Here is a 26,879-nt window from a genome sequence, read left to right as displayed (position 1 = left end):
ACCGCATTACCAAAAAAAGGAAGGACTTCCTGACTATAGTTTTGAAGTCATATAGTCGGGTATTTGACCTGTGAGATATTTCTACTACTTCTCAGGACTTTTGTCACCAACAAGCCGACTTAATTACATGAGCTAATTGTCAAAGACTTTGGATTTTTGCTCTTTTATTATTTGAAAAGAAAATCATTTTAAAGACAGTGTAGACTAGGAAGTTTAAAATGTTTAATATCCTTTTCAATCATACTGTTTTCCGCTAGGAAAGTTTACCTGAAAATTTTTTTCATAGTACATATATTTTGCCCATCCTCCCTGGCTTTTTCAACCCCCCCTCCTCCTCTTTTCATCCCAAAATGTTGATGACGGGTAATAAATATCTGAAAATAGAAAAGACGCAAATGATACGCAAATTCTGATCACAATTCTCACGTTTATCTAAAAATGCAACATATAATAATAGCTATTAAAACAATTTTCAAGCATAACTTTTATCTTATTAGGATAACAATTAAATAAGAAAAATATTTTTACCATATGAAATTTGTGATCAAACACCTAATTGAAAAAAAAATGCAAGACATAGCTTTTATTTTAAGAAAGACTAGGGGCAACGAACGCCCCCAAGAAGCCTCTAGGTGTTCTTAAGGTGGGAGGGGGATAAGTCAACCGCCCTTCTACTTTTTAATTGGAGTTTTAATAAGAAATATTCAGAAAAAAAATTTAGGGGTGGGGATTTTAAATTGGGAGGGTGGAGATACGCTCTCACAAAATAGTTAAAAACCTTCCCTGTACCTAAAAAAAGCTTAATTGCAAAGGAAAACCAAACAGATGTCATTTTTAACAATTTTATAAAAAAAAACATTGGCGCACTTGTATAAACACCTTATCACATTATAGTTTACGCCAAAAAAGGGAAATGAAAAAGAGAGGGGGGTAAATCAAGTTTGAAGATATCCGAAAATAGTTATGATCACCAACCTCTACCATCCAAAATGTTGTTTTCATCTCCAAAAATAAAAGGTATTTGCACAATAATTAAAAAAACCCGACAACATTACTAATTACCATCTGACCAAAATCTAAAATAGTTAAAAATTTAGGTTTACAAAAACAAGGATGAGAAGCTTGCAAGAGAGGCGGGAATAAACTTCACCATAGATCAAATAGTCGGGCTGCCCATGGATGAATTCAACGACCTCCTGTCAAGGTATAAGGGATAGGAAACCTAAGAAAATATTATTCCAGGCCTATTTTCTAACTAGGCCTAAAAAATCAGTTATGGGATGGTGCAGTAGTTAGAATTGACAACTATCAACTAGAATGATTAAATAGCTAAATAAGTCCTAAGAAGATAATAGAATAAAATTCACGTAGCTAGCCTTAGGTAAAAATATAACTTTTTTACCCAATATATAAATGGCGTTTGTTAAAATTACGTTTTGATGTTTTTTTCTCCCAAATTTTTTTTTCTTTTACTCTAGTAATTTGAATTTTTCAGAAAGCTATCATTGGGTTTGTCGCAGACAGAATTTAGGTTGTTTTATTTTTATTTTTATTAATGAGTAAATATCTTATTTGAAAATATCATTGCTTTTTAAGATTCAAAATAATTAAATTAAAAAATAAGCACTTGGGTATCATTCTATCAATTGTTCTATGAATTGTAATTTAATAGTTGATTTGTACTCTGTACAAATTAGCTAATAGTACAAAAATTAAGGTTAATGTGTTTTATCAATTCCGTATAAAATTTTTAAAAATTGAATTACAACACCTCATTTATAAACTGCCAATTGAATATTCTTAGCTATGCACTTCCTAAAAAATAATCCCTCTATTTTGGTTTTTTATATATGGTATTTTTTAATGTAAAACTCTGGGCAGATTTAATAACTAAACTAATGTGATCAAACACCATTTCTATTATTTTTTTTTATAAGCAGACAGCTCATTATTTTTTCTAGAATTGTCTGAGATGGGTTTTTGAAAGATATATGCCGCGTTTTTTTAATTCGCAAAATTTAAACAGAGTATACAAATATTTATTTAATTATTTCGCTTTTGTTGGTATGGATTTTATAGAAGAAAAACAAATTATCTTTAATCCATTTTTGCTGCATATCAATTAATGCATCTTTTTAGAGCTGTATTAGACATTATACAAATGTCTAAAATTTTAAATTCTTAAGTTGTATACTCTGTTGAAATCCTTTCGTCTTTGTTCAATCAATCAATGTCTAAAAAATGTCTAAAAAACGCGGCATTCATCTTACAAAACCCCATCTCTGCGTTTAAAAATGCCGCGGTTTTTAAATATAGCTTGCCTCCAGTTGCCTATTGGTTGATACAAAAAAAGCCGATCCTTATTGGTTTAGAGCAAAAGCTAATTTGGAGCTGCCTCCAATGACTACATTTACTTAGGTAAAAGTTGCAATATCCCTTGTGAAACTAGGCCAGGATCTAATTTATGGCCAGGTTTCCTATCCCTTATCCCTGCTCCTTTCCAGACACGAGCTTACTGAGGAACAGCTCAATATGTGTAGAGATATCAGGTACAGTGTCTTTAACTTTCTAACAATAAGAAATTATGAGGGGACGGGAATTCCTTATCTAATAAAAATTGCAACTTATTACTACAAACTAATGACTTTAAGTCAAAGGTATTGCAATCAAAGGTTCTCTTTTGGCTTTACTTTATCTTATCCTTGGATTTCATTGAGGTGTAAATTATGTATGCTGGGTGAGGGGGCGGGGGTAAAAAGACCTCTAAGAAATTTTCTCTAGGAGGTATGATTGCGGCAAATCAGTAAAACATGAGACACTAACACTTAAATGATTCATTTTCACATAAATAAAAGATAGCAAAAAGCTCATTACTAAAACCTTTCAAAATAAAACGCTTGAATATAAGGAAGGTACACAGTATGTGCTGTAGTAACATACAATTTGCTATGTTGCAGAAGGCGCGGCAAGAACAAGGTGGCTGCCCAGAACTGTAGACGCAGAAAATTGGACCACGTGGATGAATTAGAAATTAAAATCAGAGAAGCTAAGGAGAAGAGTGCAAGATTAGACGCAGAGGATAAAAGGTGAGAATGGGAGGGGACATAAGACTGTAAATTATACGAGTACCCAAATTTTCATATACATAAATGTTTATAGGTTGGTTCTAAACTTTTAAGTCAATACTCTTAATCTACCTGATTAGAAATTTTCTCAATTATACATAATTTGGGGCAGCTTAATCAATTTATCGTCCATTGTCTAATCCTTTGGATTCTTAACAACACACAATAAATTATTTTTTGCAACAGTAAATTTATTAGATCTAATATATTTATTACTAATGGATGTGCCCCTAGCGCTTAAGTGTGCTGTATTCAAAGAGGAAGGGTAGGGCAGAAAATTATCCTAAAAATATCATAAGCCTTAAATTTAAACATAAAATAGCCCAAAACCATCCTGAGATTAAATCTAAACTTCCCTAAAATGGAGAACATAATCGGTTCAATAGTTATGAAAATCAGACAAAAAACCTTTCTACTTTAAATAATAGGATTTATTTATTTTGTAGAAGAGCGGAAGAGGAAGCAAGTAAAATCAAGGAGTTGGATAATCTGATCAATTCTGTACTCAGACAAAATAATTATGATCCAAATGCTTATACACTTGTGGTAAGTTCATACCAATTTGTTATTTCCTGGTTTCATAGTTATTTGACTATATAATAGATTTAATTCTGTAGATAATAATAGTTTAATAAGACACTAACATTCTTTCAGCTTATTTCTATAATACAAAGATTTTTTGTTTATTTTTAGTTATTTTTTATCCAAACACATAATACGAGCAACAGAATTTATTTAAGATAGGATTTCTCCCAATCGTGCCAAAATGTGTACACTTTTTCTTACCACTATAGTGTTGGATTGTTACTGCACTGTTTTCCTAATTAAGTGATTGGGGGTTTAGACTATCTATATTTTTTGGCTACACATATTTTAAATCAGATTTATTTTTCGGAAAATTTATTTGGTGATTTCTCAACCTGAGCTGGATCTTTAAATCATTTCAATGGTGGGCTAAATCACCCCGCGCACCATTGAAATGATTTAAAGATCCAGCTCTGTTAAAAATCAGGAATGGAGGTGAAATGTTACTTTATATTATACTAGCGGCTTCACCCCCAGCTTCTAGGGGCTTTGCCCCAAGTGGTAGTTAAAAAAAACATTAGGTACAAGCCTAAAAAAATTATGTGAGTATGGGAATCATTACATTTTCTATTACCTACCAAGCCAAAAAAAATTGCAAAAGGGTCCCAAATTTTTGCGATCAAATGGCTGATTCGCAAAATATATGAGGAAAAAATTGGGGGTATTTTTTTGGTGGGGGGGGGGGGGGGTTCGAGGTGTCCCACCCCCTAGGAAAATAGCCTAAAACCACCACAGGACCAGTAGTTATATTCCCTGAAGAGTAGAATCCAATCGGTTCAGTTGTTCCCAAGATCTTAAGGGACGGACAGGCGGACGGATAGACATCATTCTACTTTGTATTATTTGATTCTAATATCCTTTCAGAGAGATTCTCAGGGTGAAATTAGAATTGAGCCAAAAGTGAATGGACTAGAACCACATGGATCTTTAAGGTAAACTATTATAAAGTAATGCATAGTAAACTGTCTGTCCATTACTTGTTCGACAGAGTCATTTACTTTAGAAGTAAAGCTACAATACCTTACATGTTCTGCTTAATATTTAAACCCTGGCGTCCAGTCTAAATCCTGAGAGATTTAGTCTTTGATAATTTAGCCTAATTTAAATTCTTAAAAAGTATATCAAATAAAGTACACTTTTATAATTAGGGTCGGTCCGTCCATCCGTACATCTGAGACGGATAGCTTTTTTTGTTAATTTAGGCATGTTAGAATTACTCAATCGATTTCAAACTTTGCATGGTGATTTCTGTAGTAGTTAGGTACGACTTAGAAAGCGTAGTAACTCTATAATCATTACCAGAATGTCCGTACGTCCATATTAAACATTTTTTACTTTTTTAACAACAAATTTTTATGTGATCTGATTATCCGATTGTTCTGATTTTTGGTATACTGATTTCTGGGACAACAAAGTACAATAACAAAGGCAAAGCAACTCTATAATCAAGTCCTAAAAATGTAAGTATTTCCATAAACATTATCCTGTGTCAAGAAGTTTTTCAACAAATTAGCTCACAATTTTGCTTTGACTCTTATTCATTTATATTCTGATTATTCATTTCTGACACTATACAAGTGTTAATGTCCGTTTGTCCTGCCGTTTCAGAGCTTCGCTTTTATGGATGTTGTCATCATAGATGTCCAAGGGGGGGGGGGTAAAGTGGGGATTACCCCCCAAAAACGAATTCTGGGGTGCCTACGGCATTTTACCCCCCCCCCCCCCCATTTAAAATTTACCCCTACCCTGTGGGTGCCGTAGGGGGGTATTTAATTTTACCCTGGTGGTAAATTTTTTTTTGGGGGGGGTAAACAAAATTTACTCCTGCCAAAAGATTTCAGGGGGGGTAAAAAAAATTTGCAGCGCACTTTGCGCGCCATTTTACACCCCCAAAACCGAATTACCCCACCCTTAAAAAATTTTACCCCTCCCCTAAAAAAAGGTTGGACGCCCCTGGTTGTCATCCTTGTTATTATAAAAGTATTGGGTTGTAGTTTAATCTTGATATATAGCAGATTTTTTATCGTTTTACCGTTAAGGAGAAGCTTTTTCTTTAGTCTAACTTGTTTGCCAATATGTTTATACAAATTGTCTATGATCAATATATAAGGAGCTCCGTTAAAAACTATGGACCAAAGTTTTAGCAGTTTCTGAAATTTTGTTTGACACATTAACATACAAAGGGTAAATGTATGTTTATATCTTAATGGCGGTAAATTGAGACTTAACAACAAACAGACCGAAATGGGTAACTTGTAAATAAGCTTTACTACAAAATATTAGAATTCATTTCATTAATTAAAAATTTCTGAATTAAAATGAAAAAAATATATATAGCTCTTTTATTTAAAATCATACGTTGTCATTATATTGGATAAAAATGTAAAGTAATCAATATTGATAAGTTACAAATTTAATTCTAATGTTATATTATAAAATAGATTTAAACTAAATTAATGTTAATTAGGACAGAATTACTTTAAATGAAGTTTTTCTTATTATTTAAATTAAATAAAACTATTTAAAAGAATGATTTTCGAATCTTATTTTCTTCTTATTTTTAAAGTTTTTCAAATATACAGAAAAATAGGGATAATTTATCTGAAATTTATTATTTTGGCTGTCTTGATTTTTGGGTACTAAATTTCAATACTTTGAGTACTAGCTCAAAGTGCCACTAAATTTGTTAAGCTCCTAGCAGACCAAGCTTACTGAAATTAATCAACACAAACACTTAATTATTTATTTATTTTCTCATGGCAGATTTGTCCAAGATTGGAGTTTATAGTGATCTTTTTGGATAGTAATATGATTTTGATTTTAACTTGCAGACAGTAAAGATTCTAATGACTAAAATTATTTTGGTTGGTTCTAAAAATCATTTTATTTAATATAAATCAATTTAGTTAATCTCAGTTTCAAATGTGGATAATAACAATTTCTTTTTAAGTTAAATTATGAGTTAAAATGCATTATCTAGCTATGCCCTAAACCTCTAAAAAAGACACCTAAGCTTATTCTCTAAATTTTAACTTTTATTCCGGGATTTTTTGAATTCATAAGTTTTTAGATCTTCATATATTCTGGTAGACCTTACACCATAAAAGTTAATAATGAAGCCAGATATCAGGCAGAAGAATAATTTTGTGTATTATTTTAGGCCAGAAGCATGCATAGCCGCTGCTAATCTTCACAACTTTCCTACATACATGGGATATCATCCACCACAAGTTCAAAACTATTATTAAAATTATAGAGGACTATTTCATCTTAATGTATAACAATAATGTTCTATTAAGATTGGGATGGGAGACCAGGTACGTGCATGCCGTCCATCCTGCACCGTGCATCAATGACCCTAGGAGCTACACCAGAAGAGTCCTACTGTGCTGGAAAGGTCCCAGGGTAGATGCCAGACTGAATTCTGGTCACTTCCCCCAGTCCAGGGGGTTTGGGTGGGGCTAACAATCCTTCCCTAGAAAAAACCTGCTTATGTTCAATGCTAAAAGCCAAGGTTGACATCCTGGCTATCACCGAATCAAGGTGGACAAACAATGGAGAGTTTAAACATCATTCTGGCTTGAAAATACTATACTCAGGTCATATGAATGAGGATCTAGGCCATAATCAAGGGGTGGCTCTTATGCTGACCAAGCAAGCAGAGCAGGCCATGATCAGTTGGCAACCCCATGGTCCTAGAATTATGGAGGCTTATTTCAAATCCTCAGTTAAAAACATCAAACTGAGAATTATAGTAGCATATGCTCCTACAGAACAAGCAGATACAGAGGTCAAAAACGAATTTTATGACCAGCTTGACTCTGTATTTAAAAATGGTCATAAAGAAAAGGATCTGTCCCAGTGACCATGCTCCTAGGAGATTTCAATGCTCAATTGGGGAGTAATAATGAGAATTTAGAAGAAGTCATGGGCAGATATGGCCTAGGCTTAAGTAATGGCAAGGAAAATGACAATGGTGATAGACTTGTAAGTTTCTGTACTGAAAACAAACTTGTCATTGGTGGAACCATCTTTAAACACAAAAAGATTCATACTGCCACCTGGAGATCACCAGATCAAAGAACCTTTAACCAGATAGACCACATATGTATATCTAGACGCTGTAAAGGTTCTCTCCTTGATGTCAGGGTTGAAGAAGGACCTGATGTTAATTCAGACCATTATCTTCTATCTTCTAAAGTTCGGCTTAGATTTAAAAAGCAGGACAAAAACCCCAGGAAGAAATATAATTTAACAACCCTCCAAAACTCTGTAAAGTTACAAGAGTTTAAGCTCACTCGAAAGAATAGATTTGAGTTGCTGACTCTTCAAGAGGAAGATGGAGTGGAAGATATTTGGCAAGGTATCAAAAAAGTTTATAATGATACTAGCCAAGAAAAATTAGGTTTCAAAAAGGCTAACCAAAAGCCGTGGATCACTCAAAGATCCATTGATCTCATGGATCAAAGAAGAGAGGTAAGACTAAAGACACTCTCTAGAAACTCTCCAGAAGATAAAGACCTGTATAAGAGGCTCAGCAGGGAAATCCAAAAAAGTGTCAGAATTGACAAAAAAGTACACAAATCAGGATCACACATCAGGGACAAGGATGGTTTACTCCAAAAAAAACTGATGAGGATATTCTAAATAGATGGGCAGAGCATTTCACTGAACTGCTGAATCTTCCAGTTCCAGAGGAAGAAACTGAGATTCCACCCTCAGATGCACTTGACATTGACTGTCAATTGCCAAATCTATTGGAAATCAAAGAGGCCATTAAAAGTTTGAAAAATAACAAGGCTGCTGGACCTGATAACATCCCAGCTGAGGTCATGAAAGCAGACCTAGACACATCTGCTGAGGCATTCCTACCTTTGATCACTAAGATATGGAATGATGAGTTATGCCCAGAGGACTGGAAAAATGGACATATCTCAATACTGGCCAAAAAAGGAGACTTGTCCCAATGTGGAAACTACAGAGGGATAATGCTTCTTTCAGTACCTGGCCGTATCCTTAGTAAGATTCTTTTTAATAGAATAAAGACGAAGGTTAATGAAAAGCTAAGACCTAATAAGGCTGACACCATGGAAACTGTCCCAATTTTGTATAACTTTTGCGGAACATGTTCCAGTTACGTCATATTTTTCTTTCCCGAAAAAGGGAAGGGGGAAAGAAAAAAAAGGGAAGGGGGGAAGAAAAAAGAGATGGGAGAAAAGGGGGTTTTCCCCATCTCTTTTGAAGAGATTTTCTTCCCCCCTTCTCTTTTTCGGGAAAGAAAAATATGACATAACTGGAACATGTTCCGCAAAAGTTATACAAAATTGGGACAGTTTCTATGGTGTCAATCAGGCTGGATTTAGACCAAACCGTTCCACTATTGATCAGATAACCTCTCTAAGAATCATCATAGAGCAATCCAAGGAATGGAACTCTGAGCTTTTTGTAAACTTTATTGACTACAAAAAAGCATTTGATTCTTTAGACAGGAAATCTCTCTGGAAAATCTGCCGACACTATGGCATTCCAGAAAAGATAATCAATATCATTAAAGCTATCTATCATAAAGGAGGTGGAAATGTTATGTATAAAGGTAAACTATCAACCTTTTTTGAGATTGTAACTGGTGTCAGACAAGGATGCCTTCTCTCTCCCTTCCTTTTCCTCCTTGCCATTGACTGGATCATGAAGAACTGTGAAAGTAATGATGGCATTCGCTGGCAGTTATTTGGCAATCCCAAATATTTGGGAGATCTGGACTTTGCTGATGATATTGCTTTGTTAACAAGCAATAGAAGTCAAATGCAAAGAAGGACTAACATGATAGCTGAAACTTCCAAGAAAGTTTGACTTGAAATAAATGTTCCAAAAACTAAAATACTCAGATTAAATGCAAACTCCCAAGAACCAATAACTATTGGAAACCAAATTCTTGAGGATGTTAACTGCTTTGAGTATCTTGGAAGTAAAATACTCAGATTAAATGCAAACTCCCAAGAACCAATAACTATTGGAAACCAAATTCTTGAGGATGTTAACTGCTTTGAGTATCTTGGAAGTAAAATTGATGAAGCTGGAGGCTAATTCTAACAACATCTCCATAAAGACCAAGTTAAGACTTTTCAAGTCAAATGTTCTCTCTGTTTTGCTGTATGGGGCCGAAACTTGGTTCCTAAACACAGCAGTGGTCTCCAAGCTACAGACATATGTCAACAAATGTCTTAGGAGAATCCACAAGATCTTTTGGCCAAACAAGATCACAAATGCTGAGCTTTTAGAGCGCAGTGATATGTCAGACATCAAACTGACAATAAAACAGAGAAAATGGAGATGGTTGGGGCACACTCTAAGGAAAGGGCATGATGATTTAACCAATCAAGCCTTGACTTGGGACCCCTTCACAGAAAAAAGGAAACCAGGCAGACCAAAAACAACCTGGAGGAGGGAATTCCTTGAGGAACTGAGAAAGAAGAATTTTTCATCTTTCAGTGAAGCCTCTACTGAGGCCCAATTCAAAGATAAATGGAGAACCATTGTGCATGGCCTATGCTCTGGAAAGAAGAGATAAATGGCGATGATGATTATGAAGATTATTAACCCGTGACCGTGGCTCAACACGTAGCGCATCCGCTTGTCGTCTGGAAGGTGATAGGTTCGAATCTCGGTCCGACACCGCATCATAACTAAAGACGTTAAAAATGGTTCCCACTGCTACTATTTCAGATGCGCGACGTAAATAGTTAGAGTGGGGGGAATGCCTTGGCCCAAAACAGGCGCAGCTCGTTACCATGCACAGTTAGAACAAGGTGCGTGGAGAGAGGTCTAGTTACCTAGTACCTGAAGCAACACCAAGCCCCCTAGAGTCTTAACATCTATAAAGATTAGGGTCATTTACTTTATCTGTTTATTTTAATAACTCTATTATTTGAAGCTCTTTATAGTGCCTATAAAAAAAAATACGTCATTTAACTCAAATGACCAATGATAGGCCAATACACAGACTGAATTACCAATGACAGGCAAGTATACATTTTAATTGAGCATTTTCATTTTTCCTAAGCTACAATCAATCAAAACACTAATAAGATAATTCTAATAAAATTTGCATTTAATTTAGAGCATAAAAATAAATATCCAATATTATAAATTTTAAAAAAATCAAAACTCAATCAAAGTTACCAATAGACAAAAAGCAATTATCATTTATAATATACTTTTTATAGCTAAGCAATTGAGATATTTATTATATAATTAAACCTGCCATTATATTTGTAGTCGTAGTAGAAAATGTTATAACAAAATTAAACATTTTAGAATTAGTGTAGTGTAATTTTTATACTGTTGTAAAGATATTTGTAAATATAGAAGGAATTCAAGGAGAGGACAATGGCTGTTAAATAAATCTTACCCTAATTCTTAAGTTTGAAATTTGTATAGATATGGGGTGTAGATTAATTTACTTCTAGGATTAGTTCTATGACAATGAAAGATAAATAAAACTTCCCCAACATATATGCATAAAAATTTGAAAAATTTAGCAAGAAAGGGGATCCATAATTTATCTGCCAATATCCTCCTCCCTTCTCCCTGCATATGATTGTTATGTTTTTTTAAATAAATTATATCCTTATATTAAAGAAATTTGAGAATAGAATATACAGAGATTGGAAGGAGGGGCCATTTCTAACTATCTTCGTTCATTTTAAACATGGGATTGATGATTGAATGCCGCTGATCTTGTAAATATAAAGCATAAAGATGAACAAAATTGTTAAAATGCCTCCTTCCTCATGATAAAGCATCACTTAACATTAATTTATTTACAATACCTCAAAACACAGTATTTTTTCAATTTTAAAAACAATAGTAAAGCTAAATTTATTACCTCAATAAAATAGATTAAAATAGTTAAAAATACTCCCATGTCTCTATAATAATAAGATATAAATGAATTAATATAATTATGATTGGAACATATGTAATAATTATTCTTTGTACAATGTTGTTAATGAATAAAGAATTAATAATATATCATGGTCATTCAATTGTGAAACTATTATAAAATTATAATATCAACATTGGTCAGAATTATCATTTTCTATTATCATTTAATTTTCAATAACAAACCTACTCAGTAACTTTCTTTGTGTGTCTTCCTGTATTGAAAGGTGCTTTCTAATAGACGGCTTATAATGTGCTATTTATTTCTATAACCAATAAACATCTACTCTATAACTCACATGGTCCAGTTGTCTGCCTGTAATGTTCTAGGGTGTGATGTTATAGAGATAAGTAGGTGATTTTTTTGAGATTCTGTTTGTCAAAGAACAACTTTCCGAGTATGTATTTGAAAGATATTAATACCCGCTGGATTAGAACTGGTTTTCAGCCATACTTAAAAATCATGTATGTATAGCACAGTATTACAGACTATTTTCCATGACTATGAAAATAAAAAAATAAAAAAAACGTAAAATTTGAATAATTTAGTCAGGGTCTTTGGTCTAATCTTATATTTTTTCATTTTGATACGATGTGATAAACAACAATTCTATTAATCTATTGATCTGCCGATTTGTTGATTTTCTAAAAAATCATGAAATGGAAACTTGTTTAAAAAAAATAAAATGACTGAAATTTCTCATGAAGATTAACGTAACCCATGATCATAAAATTCATAGCTCACTATGTCTGTCTGATTGTCCATCTTCTATTGTGCTTCACTAAATATGTACATATGTAAGTTGTCATCCTCGTTATAGATATTATTGTAAACAAATAATAAAAATTTATAATTTTTACAAATTTGAAACATGATCTTTGTTCAGTTGTTTATTTTCTCAAATGAAGGAATAATTACAATTTTCTTTCATGACAATGATATTGGTAACATAAAACATATTATTAAATAAATTTTTTAAAGCAAAGCTTTTCTATAATTAGGGTCAGTCCTTATGTCTGGAAGGGTTTACAAATTTAGTTAATTTGGACATGTTAGAACTTTCCTATCGATTTCAAACTTTGCATGATGATTCCTATAACAGTTATGTACGATTTAGAAAGCTTAGCAACTCTATCATTACCAGAAAATCCTTGCATCCATTTAAAACATTTAAAACAATAGTTTGTTATGTGATTACATTAAGGTACAATGTTATTATCAAGTCTTAAAAGTGTAAGTATATACTTAAACAGTATCCTGTATTGAAGCACTTTTGCAACAAATTTACCTACAATTTTGTTTAGTCTTATACATTTATATTCTGCTTTTCAGTTCTATAAGGTTAAATGTTCGTTTGTCTTTCCGTTTCAGAGCTTCCCTTTATGGATGTTGTCATCCTTGTTCATCTTTTACTGCGAGTAATAATCTAACAAGGACAATTGTACCCATTAATAGTTCTGTACTAATAAGCTAATCAGAAAACAATAGGATACACATAAACAGCAAAGAAAAGGCATATTTAGTAAATGTAATATTTAAAAACTTTATGGAATTTGCATTTTTTTTTCATAATCTTATTTGAAAGTAACACTATATGTATCTATCTTTGTATCTTTCTCTACGTGAGTGTGTACTTCTGAAACAAGAGATCTTGCTCACTGATGGAACATTATGGCTCTCCTTTTTAATTGTAATTCTTGTTAACATTGTTATATTTTAAATATTTTAGGTACTTCAATTATTTTTATATTTTCATATCAGGGGAACAAAATCAGGTTTGATTTAATAAAATTTTAATTTAATAAACATAAATATTTTCAAAAACTATCGTTCCTGCAACTGGCAGAAATACATCTGGATATTTTTTTGTCAAAATGTAGAAAACTCTGCCAAAAATACAGTCATACTTAAAGGGAGTGTGAACGTAAATATTTCTCATCTGATTATCAAATCTTAACATTTTCTAAGCACATTTCACTACACTGATCAACCAAAAACGTCCTATTAACAAAAATATCCAGGAATAATGCCTTGATTTTATGGTATTTTGGGAGGGAAAAAGGAAAAAACAGGGAAAATCTGAACGTTTTTGTTTCTTATAATGTTTGTAGGGATATTTAACTTGTCATATATAGTTGAAACACTTTACTTACTGTTAAGGATTTATTTTATGATATAAAATTGCCAATTAGATTTTTTATAACGTAGTAGTTAGGTAATAAAGACCTATTTTAAATTCGTATTATTGACAAAAAAATACCTCACTGTCTACAAAGGGTTGAATCTCATAGGTTATTTAAAATAATAATATCCTTTTTTATTGTGATGGACAATAAATAACCCACTTTCGAGAATTAGTTTACACTTTTATCAGACTGTTTATAAAGAAATATTGCGTCTTTATTATTTACAAATTTGTAATTAAAGGTGGGCGAGAGATGGGCCATCTAAAGTTAATTGGATACTAATAAAATAACCTGTTTCTAGCTTTGTTATTGTATTAGGTTTTCAATAAAAAATATTGCTTATTTTATCAATTTCTAAGTAACTATACATTGGTTTAAAGCAAGGATTATGTTAAAAGCCAGCTTAACCGTTAGGAAAAATCAAGAACTATGTGAAAAAGTTTAATTTTAGCTATAATAGAATAAAAAAGCAATTTAATGCACATTTTATATAATACTGAAAATTTCTTCCTTTCCCTTTACCTTATAAAAATCGTCGGAAAAAGCCGTTTTTTAAGCAAACAAAAGCGCGTTTTGCTCTATCTGTGTGATATTATGAATGAGATAATGTTAAGATTTGATATTAAGATGAGAAAAATTTACGTTCACAGTCCCTTTAAAGTAACCGACATAAATACATCTAACACAGGCATTTATACATCCAAAATTGTCAAATTTACATCTATTTCTTGCCAATTTTACATATAAACTTTTTTATATGTCATAAATACACCTATACATTTTGATTAATAATTAAGTTATGTTTTTTAGATGATATTTCAAATTCAAAGAACATAAGTTCTGATTTAAGAGTATCAGAAAATCGTCAATTTGTAGGTAACTTTTATATTGGTACATATGCAAATCAACTTAAGTTATAGTGTCTATATAGACTATAGATATGTCACATGTGTATATTATGTCATCCTTAACCTCTAATTATTAATATTAATGGTGCATTATTTGCCAAATGTACCACTTTTCTGCACTACCTCTCCGATTTTGTTAATACTCTATATTTTGGTCCGTTGGGTGATTCAAGGATGCTGGATGGCCAAAAAAAAGTTTCAGAGTCCCTGGATGTCTAGATATCTAGCTATCTATGAAGGTAGGTAACAAAAATTTAAAAAACACCCATTTTTTCACAATTTTAAAAATTAATTTTTTCATCAATCTTACATCCAACCTATACATTTTATACACCAAAATGATCGTTTATTCATGTAGAAAGCGCACATAATGCTATTTTGGGCAAAACTCTAATTTTACATGGTGTCCAACAAAAAGTGTATTTTGGATATCTAGCGTAATACCCAAAATACCTGTCCGAAAAAAATCATTTTTTTTGGCTTAAATCCTGTGTTTCATCTGTGGGCATATGTGGTATATAACGGTTCGGACCACCCGGGACTATAAGGTTGTCAAATTTCACTTTGGGACACCCTGTAAATGTGATTTTTGCGTCTGTAGTGCTAAAACTTGGTCCAAATTGGCTATTTTTTTTCAAATTACTCTAATATGTGTCTTAGTATGTTTGGCCATAGTGTTTTCTGACCAGATCAATATTTTCCTATTTTTTGGACACCCTGTATTTTCAAAAAAAGAAAAAAAAAATTTTTGTTTTTTTTTAATTTTTTTTTCTATTTTTAAGTTACTTAAAACTGTCATATAGATACAGATTTGGACTAATAACAAAAATATTTGCCTTTTTTACAAATTTTTACACTTTTGGGACACCCTGTGCATGTTTTTAAAAAATGATGGTTTTTGCCCATTTTCGGGAGGAAGGAGTCGTTTTAAGGCCATAGACTATTTCTTCATTTTTGTAGAACTTTTCAAGATACATCATTTGTTATTTATGCAAAAAGCGCAAAAAACGAACCGTTTTGCCGTTATTCACTGCCAAAGGCGGAATTTTTTACGTTTTTTGCCGTTCCCGAGGATTTAATGAGCATTTTAGGTAGGAAGACGTTGATTTTTCAAGATTACTCTGAAATACTTTTATTTAGACATTTTAATTTAATAAATTTCATGTGAAGTAAAATTTTTTGTGCAGCTAACCGTTTTTCATCGAGATGGATTTCAATTGTTAAAACAAGAAAATGAAGTGAATATAATATAATAATTGCTATAACTATAAGTAATAAAAGAAACATAAACCATGTGCATTTGAAATTACTTTTGACAAAAATGGGTTAGATATACAAAAATTTTTACTTCACATGAAATTTTGTAAATTAAATTTCCTAAATAAAAGTACTTCACAGTTATCTTGATAAATCAACGTCTTCTTACCAAAAATGCGCATTAAGTCCTCGGGAACGGCAAAAAACGTAAAAAATTCAGCCTTTGGCGGTAAATAACGGCAAAACGGTTCGTTTTTTGCGGTTTTTACATAAATAACAAATGATGTGTCTTGAAAAGTTCTACAAAAATGAAGAAATAGTCTATGGCCCTAAAACGTTTCCTTCCTCCCGAAAATAGGCAAAAACCATCATTTTTTAAAAACATGCACAGGGTGTCCCAAAAGTGTATAAATTTGTAAACTAGGCAAATATTTTTGTTATTAGTCCAAATCTGTATCTATATGACAGTTTTAAGTAACTGAAAAAAAGAAAAAAAAAATTTTTAAAAACAAAAAAAATTTTTCTCTTTTTTTGAAAACACAGGGTGTCCAAAAAATAGGAAAATATTGATATGGTCAGAAAACACTATGGCCAAACATACTAAGACACATATTAGAGTAATTTGAAAAAAATAGCCAATTTGGACCAAGTTTTAGCACTACAGACGCAAAAATCACATTTACAGGGTGTCCCAAAGTGAAATTTGACAACCTTATAGTCCCGGGTGGTCCGAACCGTTATATACCACATATGCCCACAGATGAAACACAGGATTTAAGCCAAAAAAAATGATTTTTTTCGGACAGGTATTTTGGGTATTACGCTAGATATCCAAAATACACTTTTTGTTGGACACCCTGTAAAATTAGAGTTTTGCCCAAAATAGCATTATGTGCGCTTTTTACATGAATAAACGACCATTTTGGTGTATAAAATGTATAGGTTGGATGTAAGATTGATGAAAAAATTAATTTTTAAAATTGTGAAAAAATGGGTGTTTTTTAAATTTTTGTTACCTACCTTCATAGATAGCTAGATATCTAGGCATCCAGGGACTCTGAAACTTTTTTTGGCCATCCAGCATCCTTGAATCACCCAACGGACCAAAATATAGAGTATTAACAAAATCGGAGAGGTAGTGCAGAAAAGTGGTACATTTGGCAAATAATGCACCTAATATATCAATAGAATGCAAACTGTTCAATCAGTTACCTTTTGCCATTTTAGTTAGTTATAATAAAGGGGATCCTAAGTGAAGTTATGGTACCCTTATGAAGTTTATTAATGTAAGGCTTAGGAAAGCTATTATTTATGGATACTTAGGAAGTTTCTTAGTTGTTCTTAAGTATTTCTAACTATAGTTTAGATTATTAGTAATTATGATTTTAATTTATATCCTATTATATAAAGCAGTCAGATTTTTGATTGTTTGTGTTTTAAGATCTTGCTAACCACTGTACCGAGTTCTCAATTCAAGGCAATCTTTACACAGGCCTGAGAAAGTATTTAACAATTTTTCTTTTGATTGAAGTCTTATGTTTGTTTTAGGCTATTTTTCTGCCCCTTCCATCTCCCAATAAATGCTAGGGGCACAGCCGCTAGTGTAATATATGGTACAATACATGTTAATGCATGTATAATAAAAATTGTATTAGATAGGTTAGGAGAGCGGCCACCAAATGTGAAAGGTTTGGATCCTAATTCTATACCACCAAGTAAGTTCTGTATTAATGCATTTTTAATTTTAGCAAAGTATTGAATGTTTCAAATGAAAGTACAGTGGCGCGCCATTAGGATTACACCCCCCAGAATTCAAAATCGAGGGGGGTGGGAGCTTTACTTTGGTGTATTAAATATAACAAGAGTGGTGAATTATTAGTGTCCACCAACCCACAAAAAGTCATAAAAGCATCCCTTTTTTTAATAACCCCATTCAATTAAGGGGGTATGACTTTTCATCCTTACACCCCCCTTAGCTGTATAATGGGTGGTGGAGTTCCTTAAGGTGAATGTAGACGGGTGCTGGGAAATGGACACCTTTGGGGGAGGGGGATTTTATCACTACCCATTCCCCTTAAATTTGACAGGGGGTGGATACGCCCCCTACAGCTGCCTTCTAAACGCATCTGGTTAAGTAGCAAAATTTTTATATTTTAGGTGTTCTTAACGGACGAGGAGAGACGAAAACAGGTAATTTTTTTTAAATAAAAGAATCAATTTTATTATGTAATTTTAATGAATTTTTTTTCATTCACGTCCAATAAAATTATTATTTATAGAAATTCTTTTCTGTTCTTTCACGATATTGAGTAGCTACATATCAATATACAAGTGTCAGTCAGTCTACCACAAAGATCTGTAAAGAAAGTTATATTCTTCAGGTGCTGATTTGCATCATCACCAAGCTCCCTGCGGCGGCAATTCTTTTCATCCTCCTGTGCCTGGATTTCCAGTACCGCAAGCACCTTGCTCACCAGTCACAGGGCCGGCTCCGGGAATCTTTGTTCCAGGAACATTATTCTTTTACCTTATCCAACAAAATTATCATCCTTATAATAAAGTAACAGGATGTTTGTCTGTTTGTGCGTTTGTATGTTTGTACCAAAGAATCTCGCTAACTGCTGAACCGATCGGGTTCTCCTTAACAGGGTAGCTTCTCATAGATCCCGGGAAGGTTTATAACTATTTTGGGGGAGACGTAGTTGCTAGTATTATATAAAGTAGTAAGGTTTTTGTTTGTTTGTTAATATATCGCTAACTACTAACACAATTTAGACATCCATTTGAGGTCAGCATTTCATAGGTCCCGGGATAGATTTAGGTTATTTTGTTTTATATTTAAGTCTTGGTATTGTTTTAGGTTATTTCCCTGCCTCCTTTGAATATAAAGCCCCTAGTTCATATCTTACAGACGCTAGTATATAAAATAAAATTAAAAAGTCAGTTTTTCTCCAAAGGTAATGTAGATTAACAAGATTTTAAAATTACCACATTAACAGTAAATTGAGTGTATATGTAGTTTTGTCTGTTGAATGTACTAGAAAACTATATATTTACTGAAGAGTGCCTCACATTCACAGATAAACGGACGCATGTATGTACATTGTACAATTAGATTTAAAGAGTTATTGAGTAGCTGCGCTACTAATTTTAAATCTTATGATAAATAAAAAAAGTGTTTGTTCAAGGTTTTCCGTATCCGTTTATGGTAAGTTATTTTTAATCGAGTTTTTAATTTTATTTGATATTATCCAGGGAGGGAGGAGGCATTGGGCTGTTTAGTACACTAGTACCCAAAGTTTTATAATAATGTTTTCATATTTGTTGGCTTAACAACTTTGGGGACTTTTATTGTATTTTAATTGGTTGACCATTAAGTTGATTGCCCAAACGTTTCAACCAATAATTGTAATCTACACAAGGGGTAATTTTATATATCATCATCGGGGATGTAGGTAAATTCATAAGCTACAGTCTTGTCCCTTCAGACCCCTGATATTATCTATCTATTAAGGCAGCAAATGGTCCAGTGAATTGTTTTGCTTGTGCGGATACCTGCAATGTTATTAGACCTGATTATCAGAAAGCAGAGTAAGAATTTAAACAAGGATGACAGGACCCATCAGGGGCGAAGCATTAGATTAAACAATAGAGAGGAAAGGGGTTAAATAACTGTATGTACAGACTTTCAATTGGGTCTTTGAATATCATAATAACGTCGTAAACATTAGATAAAACAGCAAGTCGCTACAAAAGAGCAGTTTGCCAGCAGACGAAAAAGATCGGCAAGACTGGGGTAGTTGGTAGGGTTATACATTTATACTTATTACATTTATCAGCAAACCTAATAAAACGGAAAATGTAGTTGGGTTAACTACTTTATTCCTTTACACATTATTAGTAACGAAGATACTTTATAATTCTAAATATCTGTTCACCTGTCTGTAAGAAACGGAATGGTTGAATCTTGTATTTATCAACTACTATTCAAGATAGATAACTTAAGTATAGGTGAAGAATCCTGTACCAATGAGCATCCAGAAAATAATTTACTTTGTCTGTCTGTTGGTCATGCTGAAGACATAATTATATATATTATATTGACAAAAGTATTTGTGATTTTTTTCATCTTCTCTCCTTTTTTATGACTTGTAAACATCTTCTCTATAACTCACTTTGTTCGTTTGTCAATCTACGACCTTGTTCTACTGGATACTGTAATCCTTGTTTTTTTATCTGTTTAGATTGGAGAATTACAACCATTATCTGTATTACTTTTCTGAAAAAGGAAATTTTATATTTTAATTGAACAAAAAAAAGTTTTGGATTTGCCCACTTGACCTTGACATAAATCAATCTTACATATCCTATTTCTTTATGAAGTGTTAAATGATTAACAACTATATTTGCATAAAAATGGTAATTTTTTAAAATAATGTATGAAAAGCAACAAACAATACCATACACTTTTTAAGATTAATTTGACAACTGGTAACGGTCAAATGGGTAACCCGCGACCGTGGCTCAGCGCGTTGTGCATCCGCTCGTCGTCGAGGAGGTGCTAGGTTCGAATCTCGGCCTAAACAAGTCATAACTAAAGACGGTAAAATTGGTTCCTGCTGCTGCTATGTCAGGTGCGTGAAATTATTAGCTACTCAAGTTAGAGTAGAGCACAACGTCTTACCATGCAGGGTTAGGACTTTAATACATGGTTGTTGGACCTGACGTTAGAATACCATGGACTGGACAGCACCCTCATCCGTATGAGATAATTAATAGGTGAACCGCTGAGCATCAGGGTGCCAACAAATTATTGTCTGACTAAAAACATTTTAGTTACACCAGAGCACCAGCTATGATTTTAGTATGGTTAGTGTACTGAGGCTGTACAAATAAGGAGGGAGGGGACACTGGACTATAAATTATAATGCACCCAAATTTTAATAAACATGTTCTCTTAATCGTTGTCTGTAAAAAAAACTTTTGTGACTTTTATAAAATCTTGATTGGTTGATACAAACCAACAATGTTGAAACTTTCTGCCAATAATCTTAATTTACCTATATTTTTTTTATTAAATATAACTGGGTGTGTGTACATCAATTTATAGTCTTATCCCTTAAGATTCCTGGTTTTCAATCCATTATTTTTTTCATTAACAGCAAGGGAATAAAGAATTTTTTAGTCTTTTCTAAAAAATTATTCTTGCTTAGTAAACTTAATGTAAAATTTAAACTTGAAACATTAGGACGTTATACATTCCACGAAGCAGAGTATTATTGTAACTTTTGGTTTGGGGCACACTTGGCTTCAATCTACAGTGATGATGAATATAACTGGATAAAGTAAGTTATTTCAATATTATACTAGTGGCTCATGGCGTAAAAGCTTATTTATTTTGGAGTGGGGGAGGAGTTTAACATCCCTCCCCCCTCCTCTGGACATCACTGGCTAGCTATGCACTAGCATCTAGGGGCTCTGTATTCGAGGGGAAAGAAAGAGCTAGAAAAAATTTGTCTAAAATAACAACTTAAGGACGACAACATCAAAATTAGCGAAGAGAAAAAATACTATTGGACAAACGGATAACATAAAAAAATCACAAAACCTTTTTTTAAGTAAATTGTTTTATGACAATAGGTATAACATTACTAAACTTTTTAGATTACTAGAGGGACAGACACACAACCCTAATTATAGAGTAGCCCCAAATTACAAGCATAGTGCCAAGGCCTAATATAAATCATATTGCGAGTTAAAAGAATGATAATACTAAAAATTATATTTTTTCAGGAAAAGGTTCATACGTTCAAGGTAACAAAACTGTAAAATCGTAAATATTCTTTTTAAAAGCGAAGCTTTTTTATGATAAGGGTTTGCACATCCGTCCGTCCGAACGTACAGATAGCTCTTTTTGTTGATTTAGGCATGCAAGAATTGCCCTTTCGATAATGATTCCTGTTTGGAAAGCGTAGCAACTCTTTAATCGTTACCAGAAATTCTGTTAGTCCAAATAAAACAAGCTAATCTTTAACTTTTTGACAACAATTTTTTGAATAAAATTTTTGGAAATGATTCCAAGGACAACAAGATACTATATTTATACGAAGCATCTTTATAATCAAGTCCTGTCCTAAGTATTCCTTAAACAGAATCTTTAAAATTAATATATTGATTCAATTAAGTTATGACAATCTACAAGTGTTCTTGTTCGTTTGTTCTACTGTTTGTTTTTAGAGCTTCACTTTTATGGATGTTGATATTTCTTAACATTAATTTCTCAATGCTTAATATCAAATTTATTTACAAACCACATTTTTACTTCACTTTAACGTTATCATGTTAAAATCGCCCTTTTGGTTTCAGACCTTATTATTCATTGGTTCTATCTTTAAATTTCAGGAAAACTTCAATCTGGAGATTTGGTGGATGGAAGTAAATATTATTTCTCTTTTAAAGATAAAATAATTAACTAATAGCTCGGTTAATATGACAAATATATGTCATGGCTGTCATATTTGATGACATAAACATTAACATTAAGTCTGCATATATCAGACAATTGTATATCCTTATAATAAAGTAACAGGATCTCTGTCTGTTTGTCTGTCTGTCTGTGTGCACCGAAGGATCTCGCTAATCACTGAACCGATATGGTTCTCCTTTACAGTTTAGCTTCTCATAAGTCCTGGGCTGTTTATAGCTATTTTGGGGAAGGGTGCTGCTACCACTTTCCCAATAAAAATAAAAAAAAACCATAACGGGGAAATGTATTTTTTTGTAAACATTAATATATTTTTTTAAGATCATGGCATAGTTGGATTTGGGCAGATGGAACTTTCAGATTCTGGAAAATAAAATGGAAAAATGGACATCCTAAAAAATATTCCACACTTGCCTCTAGGTACAAATAAGGCCGCGGGCGTGCATAGGTACAAATTATGCAACGCACAATAGTATTCCAAATATAGAAAACAATGCTTAATTAAATACAAAAAACTAAAAATTATTAAAAAAACATCTGACTAAATCTGAAAAAATTACAAACTATACAACATACCTACCCATAAAATAAAATTTAAATTACAAAACTTTAGCAAGACAATTTAAAACAAGGATGTCAACATCCATAAAAGCGAAGCTCTTAAATGGAATGACAAACGAACATGAACACTTGTAAAGTGTCAAAACAGAAAAAAAATAAAATATTAATGCATATGTCTATACAAAATTGTAAATAAATTTGTTGCAAAACTGATTAAATAAATGTAACTGTGTTAGAACATACTGACGTTTTAAGGACTTGATTATAGAGATGCTAGTTTATAACATTGTACTTTGTTGTCATATGAATCAGTATTTCAAAAATCAGATCAATCGGATAATTTTATCACAAAATTATTTGTTATTAAAAAGTTAAAAATAAACATGTTTAAAATGGACGTATGGACATTCTGGTAACGGATATAGAGTTGCTACGCTTTCTAAATCGTACCTAACTACTACAGGAATCACCATGCAAAGTTTGGTATCGATATGACAATTCTAACCTATTTAAATTAACAAAAAGAGCTATCTATCTGTGACGTACGGACGGACTGACCAACTCTAATTATAGAAAAGCTTCGCATTTAATTAAATGATTTCTTTTATTGGGATTTTTTAAAAACTACAGGTAAAATGAGTTACATACATGCAGAGACAATACATACCTTTGTATGTCAGTCTGTCTGTACCGAAGGATCTCACTAACACCTGAACCGATATGGTTCTCCTTTACAGCATAACTTTTCATATGTCCTGGGAAGGTTTATAACAATTTTGGGCAGGGATCGGAAGCCTCACGTAAGCCGCGTGTAAGCCTCAGTGAAATCGTGATTTTATCACTATAAAATTCAGCTGGATGTATAAAACGGCTCTTTAGCAGACAATCCTTCTTTCAAAAAATTCTTTTTATGCTCTCAAGCAGGTTTAAAACTGAGGCTTATGCGCGGCTTACGTGAGGCTTCCGATCCCTGATTTTGGGGAAGAGTACCAGCAGCGTCCCAGATAAATCGTCACTAGAAAAAAATTAACCCATCGAAATATTTTAAAAAGATTTTTCCTAATAAAACTAAAATTAAGAAATAAGGGTTGGTCGACTCCCTCCCCTCCCCTCCAACCCCCGTCCCAAAAAAATATATATTCAACCAAAGTGCCCAAAAATCCTCTAGAGCGACGCCGCTTGTTAATAATATGTTACTAAAGCTCCGCTATCATTATACCTAATCGTCTTTGTGTTTAGTTTCGGAGGTGTGATAGATGTTTCTAAGAGTAAAAAGATTCCATATTTTGTTTGTAAGAAACCTTGTTCCTGGGACTGGCCGCAGTCAAGGAGCCTACCGGTACTTGTCATTTGCAATGCATAGTTATTCTACTCAGCAAACAAAAGAGATAAAACAATAGCCGATAAATTAATGTAAAACCCCAATGATGATGCATAAAATTACCCCTTTTGTATATTACAATTAGGGGTTGAAACGTTTGGACTTGTTATTTTGCTTATTATACACATAATTGTAATTTTAAGTAAAGTATCTGCTCTGTAATAAGTAATTTATAGTAAAAGTGATCCCTCCCCCACCCCCCCACCCAAAAAAAAGGAAAGGGTATGAGGGGACGATCAAAATGCCTGTCCCCTCCCTTGTCATGACATCTTTGCATGACCATTTATAAAAATTTCAGAACATTTTTCACACACGCCAAAAAAGAGCTTCCCTCTATAAAAGTCTGAATGTTGCAAAATGGAAACGAAAACAACTGTCACAGCGAAACTCAATGTTTAGCCTTCCAGATACATTTTTTTCAAAATCTAAAAAAATCTTCCTTTTAATCTAAGGATAAGAAGGAAGAACCTCAAGGAAGACAAGGTTAGATTCTAGCACACAAGGAATATGCACTTTGCTGTAAGTATTTTAATTTTTCTTAATCTATAATTTTTTCTTACCTATATTTTTAATAAAGCTTCATAGAGTTTGTGGCTTTTTTATCTGGAAAAGGGTGCTTAATGTCCTCGGACTTACCTGGGGGAATTGTATTCTTTAATTATAGTCGGTGGAATTAAAGTAAAAGAAATAGGGCTAAAAAACTGTATGTTGGTGACCCTGTGCCGACTTTCAATTGGGTGAATATCAGCCAAAGGCAAATATTGATATAGCCAAGTCGCTACAAAAGAGCAGAAATGTAATTTGCTAGCAGACGAAAAAGGTCCCCAACTACTGGAACTAGGTAGTCGTCAAGGTTATACATCTATACTTATACATTTATTGTCGGTGGAATAAATTGTCCTTGAAGTTTAAAACAAAATTGTAGATAGTAAAGTTGCTTTGATTTTAATATGAAATAGTTTCATTGTAAAGCATAAACGGTTATGGAAAATAATGCATCGATATTAATCTGTGGTTGAATTTTAAGGGATAGCACAATGGACTCTAAATTTATGTATATCCCCAATGATTAAAAATAATGTTACCCCTTCTGTAGCTTAAAGTTTGAACCCAAATATTTTGAACCAGCGAATAAGAGAACGTATTTATTAATGGGTACTAGTATGATTTACAGTCCAATGACCTATCCTTCCTTGCAAAGATTAGTTCATTTTGTGAATTTAAAATCTAATTTTAGGAAATGGACTAAAGAGAAATATTCCATTTTAAAATGTACCCCCTCATATTCGAAAGAACAATTTCAACTAAAGAAAACAAACCAGCTTCGCTGAAGTTTTTAATTATGTTTAATTTTATATTTAATACCTATACCTTTAAAAAAATTATGTTACTTATACGTTTGAAAAAAGATATATGTATCGTTGTAATTTGTGGTTTGCATTAGTTATTTTTATAAAATACAATCATTAAATAAATTATTTTACTCCTTTTATTGATTATAAAAATTAAGTATAACACCATACAAAATCAATTTTTGACAAATCAGAAAGTCAGTCAAGCGAACATTAATATAACAAGGATGACAACAGCCATAAAAGCGAAGCTCTGAAATAGTAAGACAAACTAACATTAACACTTGTAGAGTGTCAGAACTGATTAAGCAGAATTTAAATGTATTCTAAACAAAATTGTAAGAAAATATGTTGCAAAACTGGTAAATTTAGGACATACTTACATTATAAGGAGCTACATAGTTGAGGAGAAACATATTGGTCTAGCGATTAGTTATTTCTAAAGCTACACATGAGGACATCCTGTTACTTTTGTACACTAAATATATAGAGCTGGATCTTTAAATCATTTCAATGGTGCGCCTAAACGGGGTGCGCCGAATTTCAGCCAATCACAGCGCGGCATTTCGTAAAAAGCTGTGCTCTCATATTGGTGGAAAGTTGGCAAAAAAAGTTGGAAAGTTGGTGGAAACGGATTGTTTTGATGTTTACATGTGTTTGAAGAGGGGGATGTTTTTTACAGGGATTTTTTTAGTTAAAGTAATTTACTATTAATAAAATATTGTAATTTACAACTAGAAGTTTGGGGGAAGAACTAAACAATCTAAACTATGGACAGACAAGAGTGTGTATGGTAAAATATATTTATCTGTGCACGGCTTAGTTGTGTGTGTCTGTGCTATTATGCTAATTACGGAATTTTTAAAAGCGAAGCTTTTCTATAATTAGGTTCGGTCAGTCTGTCAGTCCGTCCGTCCGTAACGGTTTTTTTTTATAATTTAGGCATGTTAGAATTGTTCTATCGATTTCAAACTTTGCATGATGATTCCTGCATTTTAAACATGTTGTTTTTTTAACTTTTTAAACAACAATTAATTTATTTTTGGATTATTGATTCCAATTACAATAAGGTACAATATTATGAGCGAAGCATCTCCA

At 32.6% G+C, this 26,879-nt stretch overlaps 2 protein-coding genes across 6 annotated transcripts in view; both read left to right on the top strand.

The window, feature by feature from the left end:
• Positions 1-11,739, top strand: part of LOC145319425 (transcription factor NF-E2 45 kDa subunit-like) — a 31,186-nt gene extending 19,447 nt beyond the window's left edge. For all 4 annotated transcript variants that reach the window (XM_080161562.1, XM_080161560.1, XM_080161561.1 and 1 more), the window contains 6 exons: positions 1,098-1,204; positions 2,505-2,549; positions 2,958-3,086; positions 3,572-3,671; positions 4,575-4,642; positions 6,871-11,739. In XM_080161562.1, coding sequence (XP_080017688.1) covers positions 1,098-1,204; positions 2,505-2,549; positions 2,958-3,086; positions 3,572-3,671; positions 4,575-4,642; positions 6,871-6,958 — 537 coding nt within the window. In that variant the 3' untranslated portion in view covers positions 6,959-11,739. The remainder of the gene's footprint in view (positions 1-1,097; positions 1,205-2,504; positions 2,550-2,957; positions 3,087-3,571; positions 3,672-4,574; positions 4,643-6,870) is intronic.
• A 775-nt stretch (positions 11,740-12,514) lies between these two features.
• Positions 12,515-25,926, top strand: LOC145319424 (uncharacterized). Of its 2 annotated transcripts, none has more exons than XM_080161558.1 (16): positions 12,515-12,596; positions 13,382-13,427; positions 14,649-14,714; positions 17,659-17,718; positions 18,161-18,193; positions 18,385-18,514; positions 19,193-19,211; positions 19,518-19,594; positions 20,248-20,293; positions 21,254-21,348; positions 21,797-21,817; positions 22,406-22,438; positions 22,809-22,907; positions 24,288-24,387; positions 24,882-24,912; positions 25,667-25,899. In XM_080161558.1, the coding sequence occupies exons 1-16, from the start codon at positions 12,582-12,584 to the stop codon at positions 25,696-25,698; spliced, it is 903 nt and encodes a 300-aa protein (XP_080017684.1). In that variant the 5' UTR covers positions 12,515-12,581; the 3' UTR covers positions 25,699-25,899. The 2 variants fall into 2 exon arrangements, with proteins under 2 accessions (XP_080017684.1, XP_080017685.1); XM_080161559.1 differs by having other exon boundaries at positions 12,517-12,596; positions 24,882-24,948; positions 25,667-25,926.
• Positions 25,927-26,879: the final 953 nt, after the last annotated feature.

Source organism: Acartia tonsa, chromosome 5 (genome assembly GCF_053477335.1).
Source record: "Acartia tonsa isolate MP-2025a chromosome 5, ASM5347733v1, whole genome shotgun sequence".
In the NCBI taxonomy this organism is placed as follows: Eukaryota; Metazoa; Arthropoda; class Copepoda; order Calanoida; family Acartiidae; genus Acartia; species Acartia tonsa.
The sequence above is the reverse complement of the archived record's forward strand: the minus strand, read 5'-3'. Positions and strand labels throughout refer to the sequence as shown.